The sequence below is a fragment of the Pelecanus crispus genome, chromosome 5 (assembly GCF_030463565.1).
Source record: "Pelecanus crispus isolate bPelCri1 chromosome 5, bPelCri1.pri, whole genome shotgun sequence".
In the NCBI taxonomy this organism is placed as follows: domain Eukaryota; kingdom Metazoa; phylum Chordata; class Aves; order Pelecaniformes; family Pelecanidae; genus Pelecanus; species Pelecanus crispus.
The window spans coordinates 30862066-30880044 of record NC_134647.1 but is presented as its reverse complement, the minus strand read 5'-3'; the positions used below and the strand labels follow the sequence as shown (position 1 = coordinate 30880044).

The following is a 17979-nucleotide window of genomic DNA, read 5'->3' as shown; positions in this document are numbered from 1 at the left end:
ATGCGCCAAACCACTGTGTTCCTGGCCGTTTGAAAGACAAGAGCAGGGTTTAGCTTGAGGTTCAAAATGAGTTTGTTATTAAACACTGTATTTCCATCAGTGTCAGCGTTCAACCGCTAATAGATACGGGAAATCCAGGTCTCGCTGTAGAAAAGCTCGTACTGTCCCAGCTGAGCTCTTTGGGTACCACAGTTAGAGAGAGGAGTTGGCCACAGTCGCAGAGCAGGGCCACTCAGAAAGCTCTGTGCTGGACGGATTTGGATGTCTTACGGCCATGCCCTGATCTTAGGGAAGAAATGTCTCCCATGTTCTTGTGGGAGATGCTGTGTTTCTTACCCTCCTCCTGGCCCCTGGAGCAATGGCAGTTGTTATTCCCAGCTGTGGGGTTATACCGGGCTGTGCTGGAGGCTGATCATTGTTTCCTGCTTGGTGTGCCCCAAAGAAACTACCCTGCAGTGCTAAGTGAAAATTAACTGTGTGGTCTGGCACAGATGGTAAAGGATTCGGTTATTATATTGCTGTTTATACCAGCTAGTGCTTCATCTAGAAAAGTCCCAAAGTGTCTTCTGAGTCTTAGTTATAAGGAGATAAATGTCTTTATCTGTCAGCCCCGCTTCTGTATGTCCTTCGTTGCTTAAATGCAGCCACCTTGGGGTGCAGCAGGACATTGCTGCACACAACAGCTGAAAGCTCAGCAGCCTGATTTCCAGCAGTCTCTGTAAATGAGTCCCAGAGGAGCAACATCCCCAAGAACAAAATGTGCCTTTTATTTCTGTTCAGAACTCACAGGGACAAACTGAAAATGTCTTAATTTCTGATCTCTTGGGGGAGGAAAAAAAAAAAAAAGTAGAGCTTTTAAGGGCTGGCTGTCTTTTCCCTTCAGCATAGTTCTAGAAAGTGTGGAGTGGGGAGGTGCTTGTAAAATTTCAGTTTGCATTAATCAGAAATGTTTATTTTTTTTAAAAAAAAGGTTATCTCACCTGGCATGTACAAAGTTCCCCCACATCCTAGCGGGAGACAGGCTGGTACATCGTGGCAGGTACAATTAGAAATATTAGACTGAGTCGTGTTGTTTGTTTTTTCTTGAATGCCCAGTTCAATCATGTTTCCTCTTGTACTGGGGGAGGTTTGTATCACCCCTCTTGGATATGCTGTTCCCTGACAGTCTCTGTACTCTTTGTGCTGAACTCAGGAGGTAACAGGCTATTTTGTGGTATCTGTCTGCCTGGCAGAACAGGTAGGAGTTCTTGTAGTCAAGGGCAGCATGTAAAATGCAAGTTATACAACTTTAGACAAACCTGTACACACAAAGCAGATGAACCCAAGTATAGACATCATCCACCATCCCTTGGGTTGTTATTTGAGACTACAGGTATGTTTAAGACCACACATCCGTGCCTCAGGCCAAATCGCTGCGCTGCTTCATTCCATTTGTCCATGTGGGTTTTGTGCCTGAAGTGTGGGTTTGAGGTGTTTGCATCCAGATGATCTACATGGGTGGTGCTAGGACTCGGGAGAGCCTCTGTTCCCCTGCGCCTGACACCCTTCCCCGCAAGGTCGGCCAGCCAACAGGCAGCGTGCTCAAGGGGGAAGTCTGGATTTTAGTCTCATGTAACCTATGAAGGTGCCCACCTGCTGATGGGTTTGGCTGGCCTGCAGCCTGGGCTGTGTGTCACCATCAGCTAACTCCCCTCTGGTCAGTCTGCTTTGCTTTTTGTTCCCTTTCCTTGCCAAGGGTCCTTCATCCTTTCCAGAGTCCCAGTCCAGCTACTGAGATTTCAAATAGTTACTCATCCACGGGAAGTGATACAACCCCTCATTACTCAGTGGTGCTTGCCAGCCAGGAGGGATGTGTGTCAGATGGCTGCAAGGAAGAGGAGTTGGTGACAAAGATCTTGGGAGAGCTGTACAGCAGTCAGTCTCTGGAAAAGAAAAGCTTTCTGTGGTCCATCTTCCCCCACTGCTGGGTCTTCCTCACCCTCTGGACCTGGTGCAACAGGCTGTTGTGTGCCGTTTAGCTTAGAATTTCGTGTGTTTTAATTACTGTTGCCAAAGTGCAGTTAAAATTAAAGATAATGTATACTATAAGTGCTGTTTATTATTCATTACTTTGTGCTCATCACTGGATGAGCTGTTCTGTAGCTGTGACGTGTTAGTTCCCCATACAGGGAGGATGCCTGGGGAGCTTCCTTGTTAAAGGCACTGGGTCAGATCAGCAGCTGGGGAAAATCTATGCTTCACAGAGCGAGACTCATGTATCCTTCCTAAGGGTCTGCTTCCCCTCACAGAATATGGCATTCTTCTTCCTCCCTGGTTTCACCTCTTTCTTCGTTTCATCTTTTCTCAGTTGGTTGTTTTGTTTTCTGTAGCATGGAAGAGATCACTGCTGTCTTTTAGCTTGACTGTGATTAGGCACGAAGTTAATTGCAGCTGTTCCTGCTCTTTGCCTCTCCCTGGGTCTAGCACACAGGATGTGGGAGCTCTTCTTCACTGGGAAATGTTGACAGTCGATTTTATCCTTAAGGGCAATGAGACTATAGCAAACAGGTGGGTTTGCAACATGAAAATGGTTATGCTTATATTCACAGTTATCCTTTCTAGTGCCTGGCTGTATAGGCAAGCTTTCCTGACCAGAAAGTCTCTTTGTGAGTTTTTCCTGAATGTGGTCAGTGGTTTTTGCAGGAATATCAGTCAGGAGGTATTTATGTAAGACACTTTAAAATTGGGCTCATATGGCAATTTTAAGCAATTAATTTCTCCGTTGTGTGTTGGGGAAAGAGGCTTTTGAAGAGGGGCTTTAAAAATGTGATCTGAAGACAATTATCCAGGCCATGTTGAACCAGCCATTGACTATCATATCATATGGCAATGTCTTTGAAACTGTGATACCCTGTTCCATATGAAAAGTTTCTTGTTGTTTTATCTTCTGTAAGTTTCATCCAGACATTTAAATGATGGATCTAACAAGCTTGGGTGCTGTGTTGCTCACTCGGTGTACACAGCAGTAGGTCACCTGGGGTTTTGGAATCACGTGGGGAGAAGGCTTGCAATGTGCCGAGGGAACAAAATACAGCCAGGACACACGAAAATGTGATAGTTTGTACAGGGACAGTGTCCCAGCTGACACTCGCTCCCTGCAGTCATCCCTTATGAAATTCCTAGTTATTGGTTGTCTCTCCAAATTGAGTATGAGAGGCAAGCGCGAGTGCAGCTTTCAATCACTGCTCAGAGAACTGGTCACTGTATGCATTGGATTTGTAACTGCTCGGACTGTAAGTGTTTTGAACCAGGACTGCTCTTCGGTTACAAGTGGATGGCACACAGCGCAATGGATCTGACTGGGGATGTTGTATGCTGAGGCTTCAACCACGGCAGCAATGATGCTATGCTTCCTGTACAGCTAAAGGAGAGAGGGCTTCTGGCTGGGAGAGACGCGTAGGTGCCATCATGCTTTGAAAGAGCTTCTGGTCAGGAGAAGACGGAGAATGTTTGCTGAGGAGGCCTTGCCATACTGTAAATAAATAAAGCACCATCTGCCATGTAGTTACAGCAGGGGGATGCTGGAAAGAGGGCATTCCACAATACCTTGCACTGTGCTGCTACTGTCAGTTCTCCAACTTTTTCTGCAAGCATTCTGTGCCAGCGATATATAGAAGAGCATAGGCAATGGTAAAGACTTCGTGTGTGACAGTCAGCCACCTGTGCATCCTCATTCTCTCTTCTACCCATTCCGCTGTGCCCACCTGACAAATACAGCTCAACCTCTTAACTAAGAGGTAGCACCTAAGTCTTCAGCTTCATAGCTTTTTCTCAGGGATTCTGCACAGCAGAGCCTGGTTTTCGGGGGCTGTCATTGACCTAAGTGTGTCCCATTTAGATTCTGGGCAATACTTGGCTGATGTGACCACAGAGCTAGTCAGAAATCCTTGTAGTGGCAAAACCCATAGGCTGTGGTTGTTCAGGGTGCCACTGGAAGACATTCAGGTCACAGGCTGAGGTTGCTCAGACTGGCAGGCAGAAAAGCTCATTAGGTACTAGCTGCTCCAGCCCCAGTGGATTGTATTCAAAGAGACTGTACATCCATCTTTTCTTCAGATGACCTGTTGTTCAGGCCAGGCTTATCACAGCCCATGAACTGGACTATAGTGGTGCAGGCCTGCAACATAACAGAAATAAACGTTCCTGAGGCCGCTTGAATTTGCTGTGCTACCAGATTGTTACCCAATTGAAAGAATGTCTCTTTCTGTTTTCCTTGTTGGCATTGGAGTTTCAGCCCACAGTTGCAATGCAGCGCGAGATAAGCAGAGCTGGTTCCCACAGCAGGTTCCAGGGTGCTGAGAAAAGGGGATAGGGCAAGCTCTCCAGTGGCTGAGGCACCCCTGCTCTCTATTTGCATACAGGTAACTTGTAAAGCTCCTTTTATGCTCTTGAGATAAAATTCTCAGAAACACCCAAATCTTTGCCAGGAATTTGAGCCTAAGAGTCATTAGGAATCATTGAGACTTGGGGGACTTTTAACGTTATTACCTGCCTTTTGCTACCTTTTGCTGGCTGAGAGCTCCTGTCCTTTATGCATTTCCTCCTGAACACGTTGCTTGTGAACTTTCATTGTTTGTTCCTTTCCAATTCTCTCTCCAAATAGAAGAGAAAAGGGGAAGTCCGTATTTATCTGTTGTGTATCACTCATTGTTTTACACATCTCTATTACCTGTGTACTGAAGAGGAGGTCCTGTGAGCACCGAAACCAACAAGACTGCTTATCAAGTTGTGTGATGCCTCCTATTCCTCCTTCCTGCTTTCCCCCGCTGCTTCCCAGTGTTTTCAGATCCATCTCACACTAACCACTTGTGCTGTGGCTAATTTGGAGAGACCCATGTGGTGGCACTGGCCTCCTAGAAGGGATAAGGGACCGAGTTTTGCCTGCTTCCCTCATAGCAGGAGGGTCAGTTTGGGCCCGTTTCCTGTCCAGTGTTGAACAGCAGTTCAAGAACTGCATCTTTAAGGACACTACTGCTTTGTCACATCTAGTTGAGTTACCTGTATGGTTCAAAAGAAAGGGAGAGAAGGAGAATAACTGGCAGATAGCCAGGATGGGGCACAAACCCCGTTTCCTTAGGAAACCAAACTGAAAGGTGCTTCTTTTCTATATACTTTTTATACAGATTGGTGAGCTAAATGGATCTCTTCAGTCACTGGTTCCTGAACACATGCTGGCTCTAGCTTTCTCTCCTGCCTGAGCTAGAATGAACAGTCCTGAATATAATGTGTAAGCTGGGGATGCACACCGAGTGTCTGTTGTGGTGGTATGTATCACCTGCAAGATTGCTTTCTACTCTTCTTTTCTGTGCTTTTTAATTTTTGCCATGCGACGCCTGGGTATTCTCCCTGGCCCGTGGGGATCCAGAAAAGCACGTCAGGAAGTTAAATGATCTCTTCCAGTGTACATTCCTTGGCATTTGGCGTCCGTGATTTTTCTCTGCTGTCAGACTGTGCTGTCACCTAGGTTAAGTCCTTGTGGCTTCTCTAAGGGAAGTAATCTTGACAAAACTGAACTTCTGCGTCTCCCATGGCAAGACCAGCAATCCTTGCTGTTTACCTCAGCCATATGAGCAATGTGGCCACTATAAGCTTGTGATAGTAAAGACTTTACCCATGTTGTAAATGCACATTAATTATCTGACTGCTGCACGTTCATGGATGAAGGCTGTGTCTGTGCTAGACAGATGTATAGAAAAGCATGTTTTTCAGCTGCCGCAATCCCTGTGTCCAGCAATTTTTGCTAAGTACAACACCCTATGTTCCTTCAGCTATTTTTCAGTAAGACTAGTTCCAAGGCACCTGGATGGACTGTTAGGTTTCTGCTTCCCATAACAAATCCCTGTTTACAGTTGCCCATAGCTTTGGCAGTCTTTAATAGTTTGGGCTGCTGCTTCTCTCTTCCTCTCCTATTCACTGCCTTAGGCTGAATATCTTTGGAAAATTTCAGGTGTTTCCAAGAAACAATAGATAAGGCAATACATTTTATAGTAATTTTAAAGGAGTTCATCCTATCCTGTTGTTTGCCTTTTTTTCCCCTTCATGTGAAGGAACTGATTTCCACTGCTTTCCCTCCTGGAGAAGATTCTGATGGAGCTGTTTGCTGCCATAGCAAAGTTTGCTTTCATTTGGCACCAAATCCGTGCAGAAGTCTGAATTAAAATTTTGTTGAGTGCCACTGTCAGAAAATGCCAAATTGTATTTATGGAGCATATGTGATTGCAGAATCCCAGTGCTAGTGGAATAACTGGCACAACTCTTTCTTTGATCTAAGGAGGTTCTTGGCAGTGTATGAAGGGATGAGCCTGCCACCACTGAGGTCACCTTTCACATCTTTATGGAGCAGGGCAAACAGACTAGTTTGGAAGGTATGAGTGCTGCAATTTGCGAACCGTGTGGTGCAAGGGCCTGTCATTATCTCATGACTTCGTGATTCAGCATCTTACTGGATGTGAGGTCAGTTTGTAGTTCAGCATCACCACACTTGGCTGCATGACACTGGATAGCTCCAGTCTCACAGGAGCCAGAGAAACGTGCGGCCACATGAAGCCTCCAGCATTTAAAAATGAACCTGTTAAATGTAAGTGTCAATTTTTCCCCCTTGCTTTCCACTTTTCCTAACGATTTAAAATAACAAACAGAGCAACATTGCATCTGCTACCACTGAAATGCTTCAGTGGCATGTCACGAGCCCTTCTGGAGTGATTGCTGCTCCAGTCCCTTGAGTGAGAGCAAGGCTGTATACTCTGCTGTATTCACCCCTGTGAAACGGCATCTTTGTATGGGCCAGCCTGTAGCTTTCACTGTTGGCGTATGATTGTGTTAGTGCTGGTTTTGTTCACGTGAATGCCTGTTGCAGTTTTGCAACTTCAAAATATCATTCTTGCTTTAAAGACATGCCATAGGAGGATGTAGAGTAAGTGGACAGGTTGCACCACATCATGTCCCTTAGCCTGTTCCTGGAGCTCCCAGGCTGTAAGGTACCAGGGAGCAGAACGCTGTTCTGGGGTTGCTGGCAGGAATGAGCTTCAAGAGTGAACTCCACGCTGCATTAAGCTGACAATGCAGATGTGCCCAGGATGACTTTATTTCCCACTGCTGTCAACTGGCACACTTGCACAGCTTTGCAGAGTTTGTTCCCATACTGTTCTGATTTGAAACCACTCCAGATCTGTTTTGCTCAGCCCTCTGGTTGCGGTTCTGGCTCTTCCTTCAGTGTCTTAACTCTACGTTTACTTGTCGAAACTGATCCTAGTCCTGGTTCACTGTGAGGCTAGTGAAGTGAATCCTTGCAGAGAGATAACGGGAGAAGGATCCCAGTGTAAAGGCTTGAATTTTCCCGAGTTATGTATATGATTATTTATTGCTTTTGAAAATTATTTAGTTGGAGTGTGTTTGCAGAGATCATGGTCTGAACTGCTGGTCTGTTAGGAGGGAGGGTGAGCTGCTGCTTTTGAACACAGCTGTGTCATGGCTGGCCACAACTGAAGCCGGGATGGGAGGAAGCCAGCAGGTGATTGTGGAGGGGGTTGGTTTGTGCTACAGGACTCTGTGCCCCCTTCTTGGGGGTCTGCTTGCCTCCTTCCTTCCTCTGGCTTGTGATAGGAAAGGGTGCCTATTTAAACGACTTTGCTAATAGAAGTTAGGCAAAGAGACTGTTCTGGATTAAAAAAAAAAAAAAAAAGAACCTTAAATAGAAGTATTATCTGTGTTTGATGCTGTTTAATAGATGTTTTTTCCTGCTAAGTGTAAATCTTCATGGGTCCTGGTAGCACTTCAGCAGCATTCACAAGCTAATGAGCTGCTAATTATCGGCCCTGCCCAGGCTAATTAGTTCTGTTAAGAGTGTATTAATCTAGGCAGAGCTCTCAGCTAATGCAGCTTTGCTGCTTCTAGGACTTGAGCTGATGTGGTCAAAACTGGCATGTAGATCTCTGACTTTGGTCTCTTCTGCATGTACAGGCTCTAGGTAGTGTTGATTTCTCCTGGGAGCCTTGAGAGCTGTTCTCCCACCAGCACAAATGCCCAGTCTTCAGGTCCCAAGAACTTGCACGCATTTGACTAATTTCCCCAATTTAAACATACCTACCATGCACTTCCCTCGAGCATGGCAGCGCTGTGGATGGAGCTTCAGGAGGGAGAGGTTAGAAGGCAGCAGGCTTGGTGCGACAGAAGTCAGCAATGAGACACCCCCTTATTGCACCACGGGGAATAGAAACTACCCTTCCTTCCTCTTCACAGGCATGAGCTCAGGTGGATCAATACAGATCCTCAATAGTTCTAGCCTTAAAGCCCTTTGCTATTCTTACATTTTGCCCAGTGTGTCAGCTGCTTGGAACTAAAGATCTGCAGATTTGTGACAGTGCAGGATGTGGTGTGTTTTGTTTTGCTGGTAGGATGCTTTGTCTTTCTGGGGCTTAGGTTGCAATGTGGTTTCACTTAGGTTCCCAGTGATATTCTAGAGAGAAACTCTATGTGCAGTGCTCTGCAGCAGCCTAATAGCATTGATTTATTAGGCAAATATCACAGTTCTGTTTATGCAGGCAAGTAGGCAAAGTAGCTGCTGTAAAACTCATGTTGGTCTCCTAAAATCGGGAGTGCAAGCAATCTGGGAGAAAAAGGCAAACTATTTGAGACCGGTTGGCCTATTTTACTAACCTTCGTTTCTCAACTTTTTCTTACAGTCCCATGGGAACCTGTACTAAGCATTCCCTAGGTTGCTGCATTTGTGATGTTAGCCGGTACCGCCTCTCAGTGCAGCTTTCTAAAGCTTGGTTAATAAATGGCATCACTTTGGTTCCCCTTTATCTGGTGCCCCATCCCGCTCTCTGCGGGTTCCAGTTCAAGAAGTGATAATACACAGAGTTCACACACAGTGAACAACAGAAACCCCAAAGGGGTTCTTCATACACAATAATGTTGGTGCCAAGTGAAGGAGAAAGTAAAATCAAGCAGACTGTGACTGTGAAAGGAGTGATGCGATTAAACACATTTATCTGGGAAAAGGCCCTTACTGACATGATATTTTGCTTTGCTTTACAGGTACTCGCCATCCCTATGAGCTTATTTCATAGAGGGACTGTAGCCCACTTGATCAGTGGATGTTAAGTCTCCCATCTGAAGACGGGTTGATTTGGTTCCTTTCTGCCACTAAGGATTGTGGTTGGCGAATGTATTTGCCCCACCATCTCTGAGTTAACGGTGTGCCAAGGACAGATGTGAAGCAGCTCTTTCTCTGGATATTGATGTGGTATCTTCTTAACGCATCACGACGCCTCGGGCCCATCGGCAGCACAGGATATGGAGGCTCTTGAAGTTGATGACATTAGCCCTGCCTTGGAAGTGACTGAAGACTTTTTCAATAGTTTTGATACCAAGCTTGAGAAGATTGTGCAGCCCTCTGAGGTATATGGTGTACAGGAGGTCCCCGAACTGGTTGGGCACGAGGTATTTGATCAGATAACAGAAAGCAGGAATCTGAGGAACGTCGCCTCCTTGGCCAAAAGTAGCCTCATCTGGGATCACTGCAAAAATGGCCTCTTGGAAACCAAAGCTCAGACAGTGTTCCCCGCCAAAGACCAGCGCGTGGTGCAGAGGGGAACGGCTGCTGACAACCTTGCTTGGGCAGGGGAAGGGGAGACTGCAGCTTTTAACATCTTCACTATCTGCCAGCGGAGGAGAGACAGGCCTCGCTCGGTGAACGACATCTTGGTGCAGAATGAGGAAGCCTCCACATTCAAGCCAGGACACAACAGGTCACGCTCCGATATCAGCCATGTAAACTGGGGAGTGGTCTTCACGGGCACCTCCCTGCAGCAGCCGCCTGCGCCTGGGGAGGGCAATAACTGCGCCCTGCTCTCTTACCTGGCGTTAACCAAGGGAGAGGACATCCAAGGAAACACAGGTTTGTGCTGATGCTGTATTGTTTCTGTTGATATGAGGACTTTCCTATTTGTTTTGAATATTTATCTTGAAAGAGGAGCTGCATGTTTAAAAAAAAACAAAACAAACCCACCAAAAACCAGCTATGAGGTAGCTCTTAAGATGATAGAAATCAGCATGGCTCTGTTGTCTTTGATATGGCTCTGCCTGCCTGCCTGCCTAAGGATCAGTCTTTAAAGCAATCTTGACTTCTGTTCCTTTCATGGTTTGAAAAACTAAGCTTGTTTTACTTTTTGCTTCTGTTTTGCTAAGTTTGACTCAGGAAAAAATAATTTATTTGTTATGGATTTCTGATCATTTCCTTACCTGATTTTCCCAAACTATAAAATCTTCGAGTGCTAAAGCTGTTGGGAGAATGGCATATCCAAACAAAGGCAGTTTTCCTAAAAGTTAAAGAGCATTATTAAAATTAAAAAGAGAGCATACAAAGCTTTACTATGAGGCCTGAGATCTCTGCTCTGTTTCTTTAAGAAATGCTGGCTACTCAGTCCATAAACAATTAACAAAAACTCAAGCATGCAATTTGTGCTTGTCAATATTAAGGCATCTCTGCCAGCTTTGTATGGGGTACAGGAAGTCTTATTAGATTGAGGCAGGCGTCTCCAGTGAGCCATACGAAGTCACATTTCGGCAAGTGATACTTTTTCCTTTCTCAAACATGGCACTGGAAGAGGTTGTGCTCAGGGCTTCGGAAACACCGAACCAGTGTCTCTGTCTCCGTGATTTATTTTGTAGATGCCAGAAGTGGACTGGGCGCTTACGGAAAAGCAAAGCAGTTAGTGCCACAAAGGTTTAGAATCTAAATAAAGGCAGGACTTAACAAAGGAATTTAAAAACCAAAGGGTTGTGAAAACGTATGTGTGTGCGTATGGTGGAATGGCTCCAGTTATGAATAGGTAGCCTGTTTAGGGTTAAAACAAGCCTTTTGGGTTGGGTTTTCCAGGTAAGTCAGCTATTTTGGAGCATGGAAAGCAGGTGCGTTAATGGTTGTGTTTGTGGATGTGTGCATATATAAACATAAACATATATAATATGTAGGTAGGTATATATGTATATATGTACACACAAACCTGTAGGTTATTGTGTTATATTGTGACATAGTTGCTGTATCCCAAAGAAGGGTGCTCTTGGTTTACAAAGGCAAGTATACTTGCTGTTACTTTTGTTTAGGGAGATAACATTGCTTCCCGTAGAGTGGGGTCTCTGTTCTGTGTCCTTCCCATGGAAGGGATCCAGAACAGGAATGCACCCAGGAGCCTGGAGACAGAGCTCTCAGTTTCTGTCAGCTGTATCCTGGGCATCTCATGGGTTTAATTTAGCATGTAACACCTTTATATACCCGCAGAAACACCATTAAAATCTAGCCATTAAAGGTCAATACATGTCCCCGATAGTGTTTTAAGCTTAATCTTTTTAGCCCGTTTTCCCCACGCAACCCTCAGAAAAAGAAATGAGTTCCGTTACGTACACTGGTTGTATAAATACCTAAGCCATTCTGTGTTTAAAGACTTGTTGATGCACTTGTTCAGTGAGAGCAATTTCAAGCTGCTGCTAGATCCCCAACCTGCAAGAAGCAAGCCGCCAATCCAGCTGGTGCTGAGCAGCATAGGCTGAGTACAGACAGGTCTCCCTTCTGTCTGTCCAGGGCTTAGGCAGCTGTGAGAGTACGTTGGGGTGCACCCTAATGCATTGCACCTCTGTCTGGGGTGAAGCAAATCACGTTACCCTCTCCGTTACACACAAATGCAAGACAGTGTGATGCAACTGTTCATAAAATGAAGCAAAATGAAAAATGGAATCAGTGATGTACGTTTTTCTTCCCCTTCTGGCAAACACAGAAATTTTATTAGGATCTGCAGTGCTGGGACGTGATTGCTTCCGAAGTCAGGGACCGCATACTGCGGTGTCTCCTCCCTCCTGGGTGAGAGTGTCTGCACTTCCAGAAGGTGGGCTGTCTGCAGTGTTGTCCTCCTTCAACCCTGGCTCCCACTTCAGCTGTTCCAGTCCGCTTTGCTTAGAGATGACAGACCCCAGGGAGATGCACCAACCCGCTGGAAGCCCTAAAAGGGCCTTGCTGTATCCAGAGTCGAATCTAGAGCAGGACTTCAAACCAGTGTCTAGAGCAGCTTGATAGAAAACCTTCCATGATGTAACCACGAGAGGAAGAGAAAAAGACAAGAAACACGCTCTGTGTACAGCTGGATCTAACAGTGAGATTCCTTAAGCTAGGTTGTTTCCAGGATTTAGTCACCCCATCGCAGTGTGTACCCAAGGCTTGCCACTTCAGTAGTAGCCGTGGAGTTCAGTGGTAGTCTTCCCAGCCCCTCAGCAGGCACTTGCGCTGTTTAAATGCAGTTAATGCAATGTAGTTTTTCTCCATACAGAAAAAGTGAACAAACTGTGTTAGTGTGATAAACTCTTTATCATTATGATTTCATGTTAAACGGTTTGTAGTTATGAGTTATAAGTACGAAGACCTTGCATCTATCAAGTAGTTTTGTGAAGCAGAGCCATATTAGCACTCTTCAGAAAAACAGAAATTGACAGATTTCCATGAAGAAAACTCTTGTTTTTATACTATCTGCAGTAGTGCCAGGTATCTTATAGCCCATCTATTCCTCGATTTCTCTATGGTACCAGGAACAAGTCCCATTGCTGTGCTCGGTGCTGCCAGAAGTGTAGGTCTCTTCAAAATGGCTTTTTACAGAAGAGACTCAGTATGGTCAAATTCTGGGATCTTGGAGGTGAACTGAGCAAGGGAAGGAAATGGATTAGTAAGAGTAGTCGCAGAATTTCTCCCAGTACTCACCTGTGGCCCAGCAGCAGTCAGTACCTCTAAGGTGCTCAGCCCCCACTTTTTCTATTGCTTTTTGCAAGGGTGCAAGGCGTTTGTCAGTGCTTGCTGTGTGCCCTCCAAGAGCCTTTCTGCATGGGATGTTTGAAGGCAGTGGTACCTTCTTTAAGCAAGGAGAACTTCTGTGCTCTAAAAATACACTCTTTTAACCTGTTTCCTTAACCTGTTCTGTTCAGCTGCTGTGCAGGTTTTAGAAGGTAGCCATGGTATTTCTTCCCTCTGTGTTTACAAGAGAGCCTGCCATAGAGTTTGCTGCTACTGTGAGCTGAGCTGAAAAAAGAAAAGCAAAAGCAAGAAAGTAGATGTTGCAGGTATGTGTATCTGGGACTGGTAATTGTTCTCCACAAGAGACTGAAAAATGTATTTTAAGGATGGCTAAAAGCTGCTGCAGCTGGTTGAAGGAGTCATAGTGGCTGCAGCCTGTGGAGACATCCCTTTCCAGGGCTTTAATACAGAATAAACGAATGCATATGAGATACTGAGAGCAACCTCAGCCACTCCTGTCAGTCCTCATTGTGGTGAAGGACTTCCCTCTGGAGCCTGCAGAGGTCTCCCAGTCCTCCGAGGCTGGCCAAGTTGCTGCACAGATTAAGTCTTCACAATTTTTTGTCCTTATCTTCATAGTATATTTATTACTATGAGCTTATCTGTTCCTGCTGCTTGCTTTTTTGTAATACAAATAAAATGAAACTGGATCCTTTCCCTGTGCTGTGAAAGAAAATGATCTGAAAAGAAGCTGTGCCTTTTGGGGCAGTATCTCCTTAGGCCTGCTGGCAAAACAGCTGGTGTACTAGAAGCGAGCACTGTTTGTGCTACCGAGCAGTGTCAAGCAGTAAGTGGAGCTAGCAAAGACGGAAGTTGTAAGCAAATTCAAGGCAGCCTTTTGTATTCCTGGGCATGTGGCCTGGCAAACAAAGGGAGAATGCTGCTTCAGTAGTACCCAGCGCAAGCTTGCTTAGATCATTAAAACACAATGTGTGAGCAGTTACCTTTGATAGTCATGTGGATGTTTTCATTCGAACACGACCACTCCCGAGAGTGTGGGTGCTATAGTACTTTTCCCAGGTAGCTGTTTTGTTTGCCGGCGGTGCCTGTGAGCTTGGGAACTCCAGAGCTGTCATTGCGCTGAGCACCTGCATGCTGACAAACTGTCCGTACTGCAGAAGGCTGATGCCTTGTACCCCTCTGCACCAAGCAGCTATGGAGGTACTCAGCCAGCCCCATTGATTTTGGGGTGTTTGCAGCACTGTGGCATGGCAAAATAGGCATACCAGAGAAAGGTGACTGCTGTAAAACTGGCCAACAGGCCTGAATTCTACTGTGTCTGATCGAGGCCAGGATTTCGCCTCCTTTCAACTGACTGATTTTAAAAAAATACCTTTTTCCCCCCCCCTCTTCACATTTTTTTGTCTGGCTGGGAACCTAGCCATTGTTTTTGATACTTTGAAGGTATGATCTTGTACTCAGAGTTTGTGCAGGGGATATTTCAAGAGAGGTTTGGGTGCCTCTTCATATAGCTCTTGTACATATTACAATCTTTTCTAGTGTGTTTTTGTGGAGGTGAGACATCTGTATTTGTGAGCAACACACCACTGATTCACAGGTTGGGGACTGGGGGTGATCCTTGAGTTCTGAGGAGTCATTTTACAGTGCTGCTTTCTCTTATTCTGGCAACCACACAGACTTTATGTCGGGGTGTTTTCTTTGTTAGCCAGATATCCTCACCTTCAGCAGCAGTAGTGGTGGCTGGTACTAGCTCTGTGCCTGACATTGGCTCCTGCAGTATTTAGTGGTACATACCAGTGTGCTGAGCAGGTTTGTTGTGGTGGGTCACAGAGCAGCAGGCAGCGGTGCCACCAGTTGCCACTGTTGTTGTCCTGCTCAGGGAGGAGCTGCAAAGACAGCTAGCTGGAAAGGGGAGGTGTGGCAGGTACGGGTGCTGCTGCAGAGGTGGAGGTGGCCAGAGATCCTGAGAGGTGTGAAACATTGGAGGTGTGTGACATGCAGCCTCCAGTGACATGCTTCCCCTCCAGTGATGGCCAAGTAAAGCCTAGCTCCTGACCCATCTACCAGGGAGGTTTGGGAAGCCTGATTGCTGTTTGTGATTTTGCAAAAACACCCCTGTAGCGCTGTCTTTTGTCTGTGGTATGTAGAAGCTACACAACCAGGGCAGACCAATAGGCTGTTAATTGCCACTGGGATGGCAGAACATTATAGATCCATGCAGAAGATAATGGTGCTGTCGTCCAAGAGGCAGATGTGTGGAAGCAACACTTCTGCACCTTCCTCTCTGGAGAGCAGGAAGCCTCAAACCACTTGGAAATAATCCCAGAGGCATCAAGCCAGCTGGAGAGCCGATGTCCCCCCTGTGGCCAATTTGTTTTCAGCATTAAAAGGTAGTCAAGAAAAAGGTAGCTGTACTGCAGAGATCTGGGGCCTTTCAGGATTTAAGGAGGCAAAAATGTTATTTAAAATCTAGTGTGAGTTGGATGCCCTCCACTGTGGGGGTCTGTAAGTGCCAGGGACTGTTTATGCATTTAGCAAGAGATAGCCTCTTCTTCCAGGAGATTAAAGCTTAAATACACCACACAGTAAGGATAGGGAGGGTGACTAGGGACAAAGAGAGGTGAGGTGCTTGCCCAAGATCAAATGGGAGTATAATTTGGATCACCTGATTTCAACTCCTCTGCTGGATGATACTTCCCCTCTACCGCCCCGGCTAATTCGGGGAGTGCAGCACTGGTTCCCTGCAGGCTCACTCCTGATTGCTCCCTGGGCTTGGGCACCCTCTGAGCTGGAAGGGCCGTGGGGGGCTGGCAGAGAGCAGCAGCGGTGGAGGGGGCTAGGCTGGGCAGATGCCTTGGGTGGAGGGAAACGTGACCTACTCCACTCCCTTGCCTGTGGGAGGGTGCAGGGTGATGGAGAGGGGACTGCGGTGGGAGGCGATGGGAGGGGCTCACATATGGGTGATAAATTCACAGTGCAGGAGGATTACAGTTAGCGGCACTGATGAGTTTGGTTGTGAAGCTGTTCTGGTTGGGAGGGTTATTCTTTATGGACATTTTTGCTCTGGAGTTACGACACTCCATACAGCTAATGAACAGAGTTTTTATCTCCTGGGGCAATGCTGATTGCTTCCAGTGGTGTTGTGATGACTTTCATAACTGAATTTTCAGATTAGTTGCTGTTATTCACTTAGTGGTGTCAGCTAACTCTCCTAATGTGAACTGACCCTGGTTTTGTGGCTTTGACAGACACTTTATACCCTTTCTTCCTTCTTTTTAAAGCTGAATTGAGTGAATTTATAAAAAAATCAGCAAATCCATCTTCGTTTGATATTCCCACTTCTTTTGCAAGTGCTGCTGTTTTATGCCTCTCTTAGCTGGTGGTAGGTAACCATCTCCTTCAACTCACTATACTTCTGTCTCTTCCAGAGTTAAGTCCTCTTCTGGGTTGGTCTTGAACTTTGACTGAATCCAACCTTCTTCTCCACTGCTCCTTGGCATAGGCACTGTGTCAGTATGCACAGGGTGCTCATGGTCTGCTCAGCAAACACTATACAAGTGTTCAACTTGCTGCAGAGGAGCAAAAAGGATTGGGTGGAGCAGCTGGGCAGCCAAGATCCTGTAGACTTCAGCAGAGTTTCCCCTATGTTTCTCATGCAATGCCACACCTGAAGGGAAAGACATAATTTGTTCAGGTTCTTTATCCATCTGTTTAGGCAGTTCATTCAGTGAGGAGTTGTTTTTGGTGAACAGCTAAGCCAACCTTACTAGCAATGCATAAATCTAAAATTAAGAGTTTGCAAGTTCAACATTTTCAAAGCAGGTTTTGCTTTCCCGAAGCCTAAGGAAGATGACAAAGAGTGAATGCCCTTCTGGTGGGGAGAGATGCTGTTTCTTCATATAAATTAATGCAAACTACTACCTAGTTACGAGTCCAGTTGCTACAGTGGTCCCTTGAAAAGAGGTGGCATTGGGAGAAGAAGCCAGATTTGGCTCCAGGACAGCCATCTGCTGGAAATTTTGTGGCTAAACATCAATGCCATTATTTCAGGACCAAGTGGAATCAGATGTCCTTGCCTGACAGAGATACACCTGCAGAGCCAGATGGGAAAATAGGTGGGAAGAAAAGACTGTATTTTTAAGTAGGAGGGAAGTAGACATTGTGGATCTGAATCACGCTGGCTGAGGCACAGTTTGTCCCTGATCTAGTAAACCCCACCAAGCAGGTGACTAGCCCAACCCAATTTGAGAGCATTTTAGGTCCCAAAGGTGTCTGTTAAGTTCTGTGGAAATGAGAGAGGAGGACTGTTGACAAAAACTCTGTAACTTGTGCTCATCTCTTACTAAGCATTAGAGAACCCAGGGAGGAGTGCCACCTCAAGAGACAAACCAAACCCTGCAGAAACCAGGCATCTCCACTTCTGCTCTTTTCCAAGTTACTTGATATTACTGTCATCAGAAATGCTTCAGTGGTGGAAACCAGGGCAAGTTTTCCTGCTATACCAACAGGGATGCAAGTACAGTCAGTTGTTCAGGAGCATGTATCTTCTGGACATGCTGAGACAACATTTGGCCTCCTCTCCTGCAGTGCTGGTTGCACCAACTGCCCCCAAGTGTGGGGAGGGATACATGTGTGCTCGGTGCAGGGTTCCTAGCCGGGACGAGTGGGCAGTTCCCAATGGAGAGGAGAGATGCTGAAGAAGATACCGCCCTGTCCCCAGCTGCTGAGTCTCTCTTTGTTTCCTTCTGCCTCCTTCCCCTTCTTCCCTTGAAATTATAACTCCAGATGGCTCAGGCGTGGGCCATTTACTGTGATTATTTTCCTTTTTTCACTCCTCCTCAATTTATTCTCCCTGTCTCTGTAGGGAGGAAAAGAGATGCAGTTTCTGTTTGGAAGGTGGATGCAGAGATGGTAGCATTTGCTCTCTGAGTGGAAAGGTATTATCTGGCACACTGCACGTCGGGGAGATAAAGGAGCAGAGGGTTGTAAGGGGGGGGGGGATGTCTGTATGTGTAGCATATGGATTCAACCTGTCTCTGCCAGCATCTATTGCCCTGACCAAAACAATACAAGGCATTTGAATTTTAATCAAGTTGGCTGCTGGTTCTGTCCCAGTTAGAGTGAGAGTCAACGGAGCCGAT

General features: G+C 46.0%; 1 protein-coding gene across 1 annotated transcript in view; it reads left to right on the top strand.

Moving 5' to 3' along the window:
* The first annotated feature begins 9281 nt into the window (after positions 1-9281).
* PLEKHM3 (pleckstrin homology domain containing M3) overlaps positions 9282-17979 on the top strand; it is a 77359-nt gene continuing 68661 nt past the window's right edge. Inside the window, exon 1 of the mRNA XM_075711478.1 lies at positions 9282-9940. Coding sequence (XP_075567593.1) covers positions 9337-9940 — 604 coding nt within the window. The 5' untranslated portion in view covers positions 9282-9336. The remainder of the gene's footprint in view (positions 9941-17979) is intronic.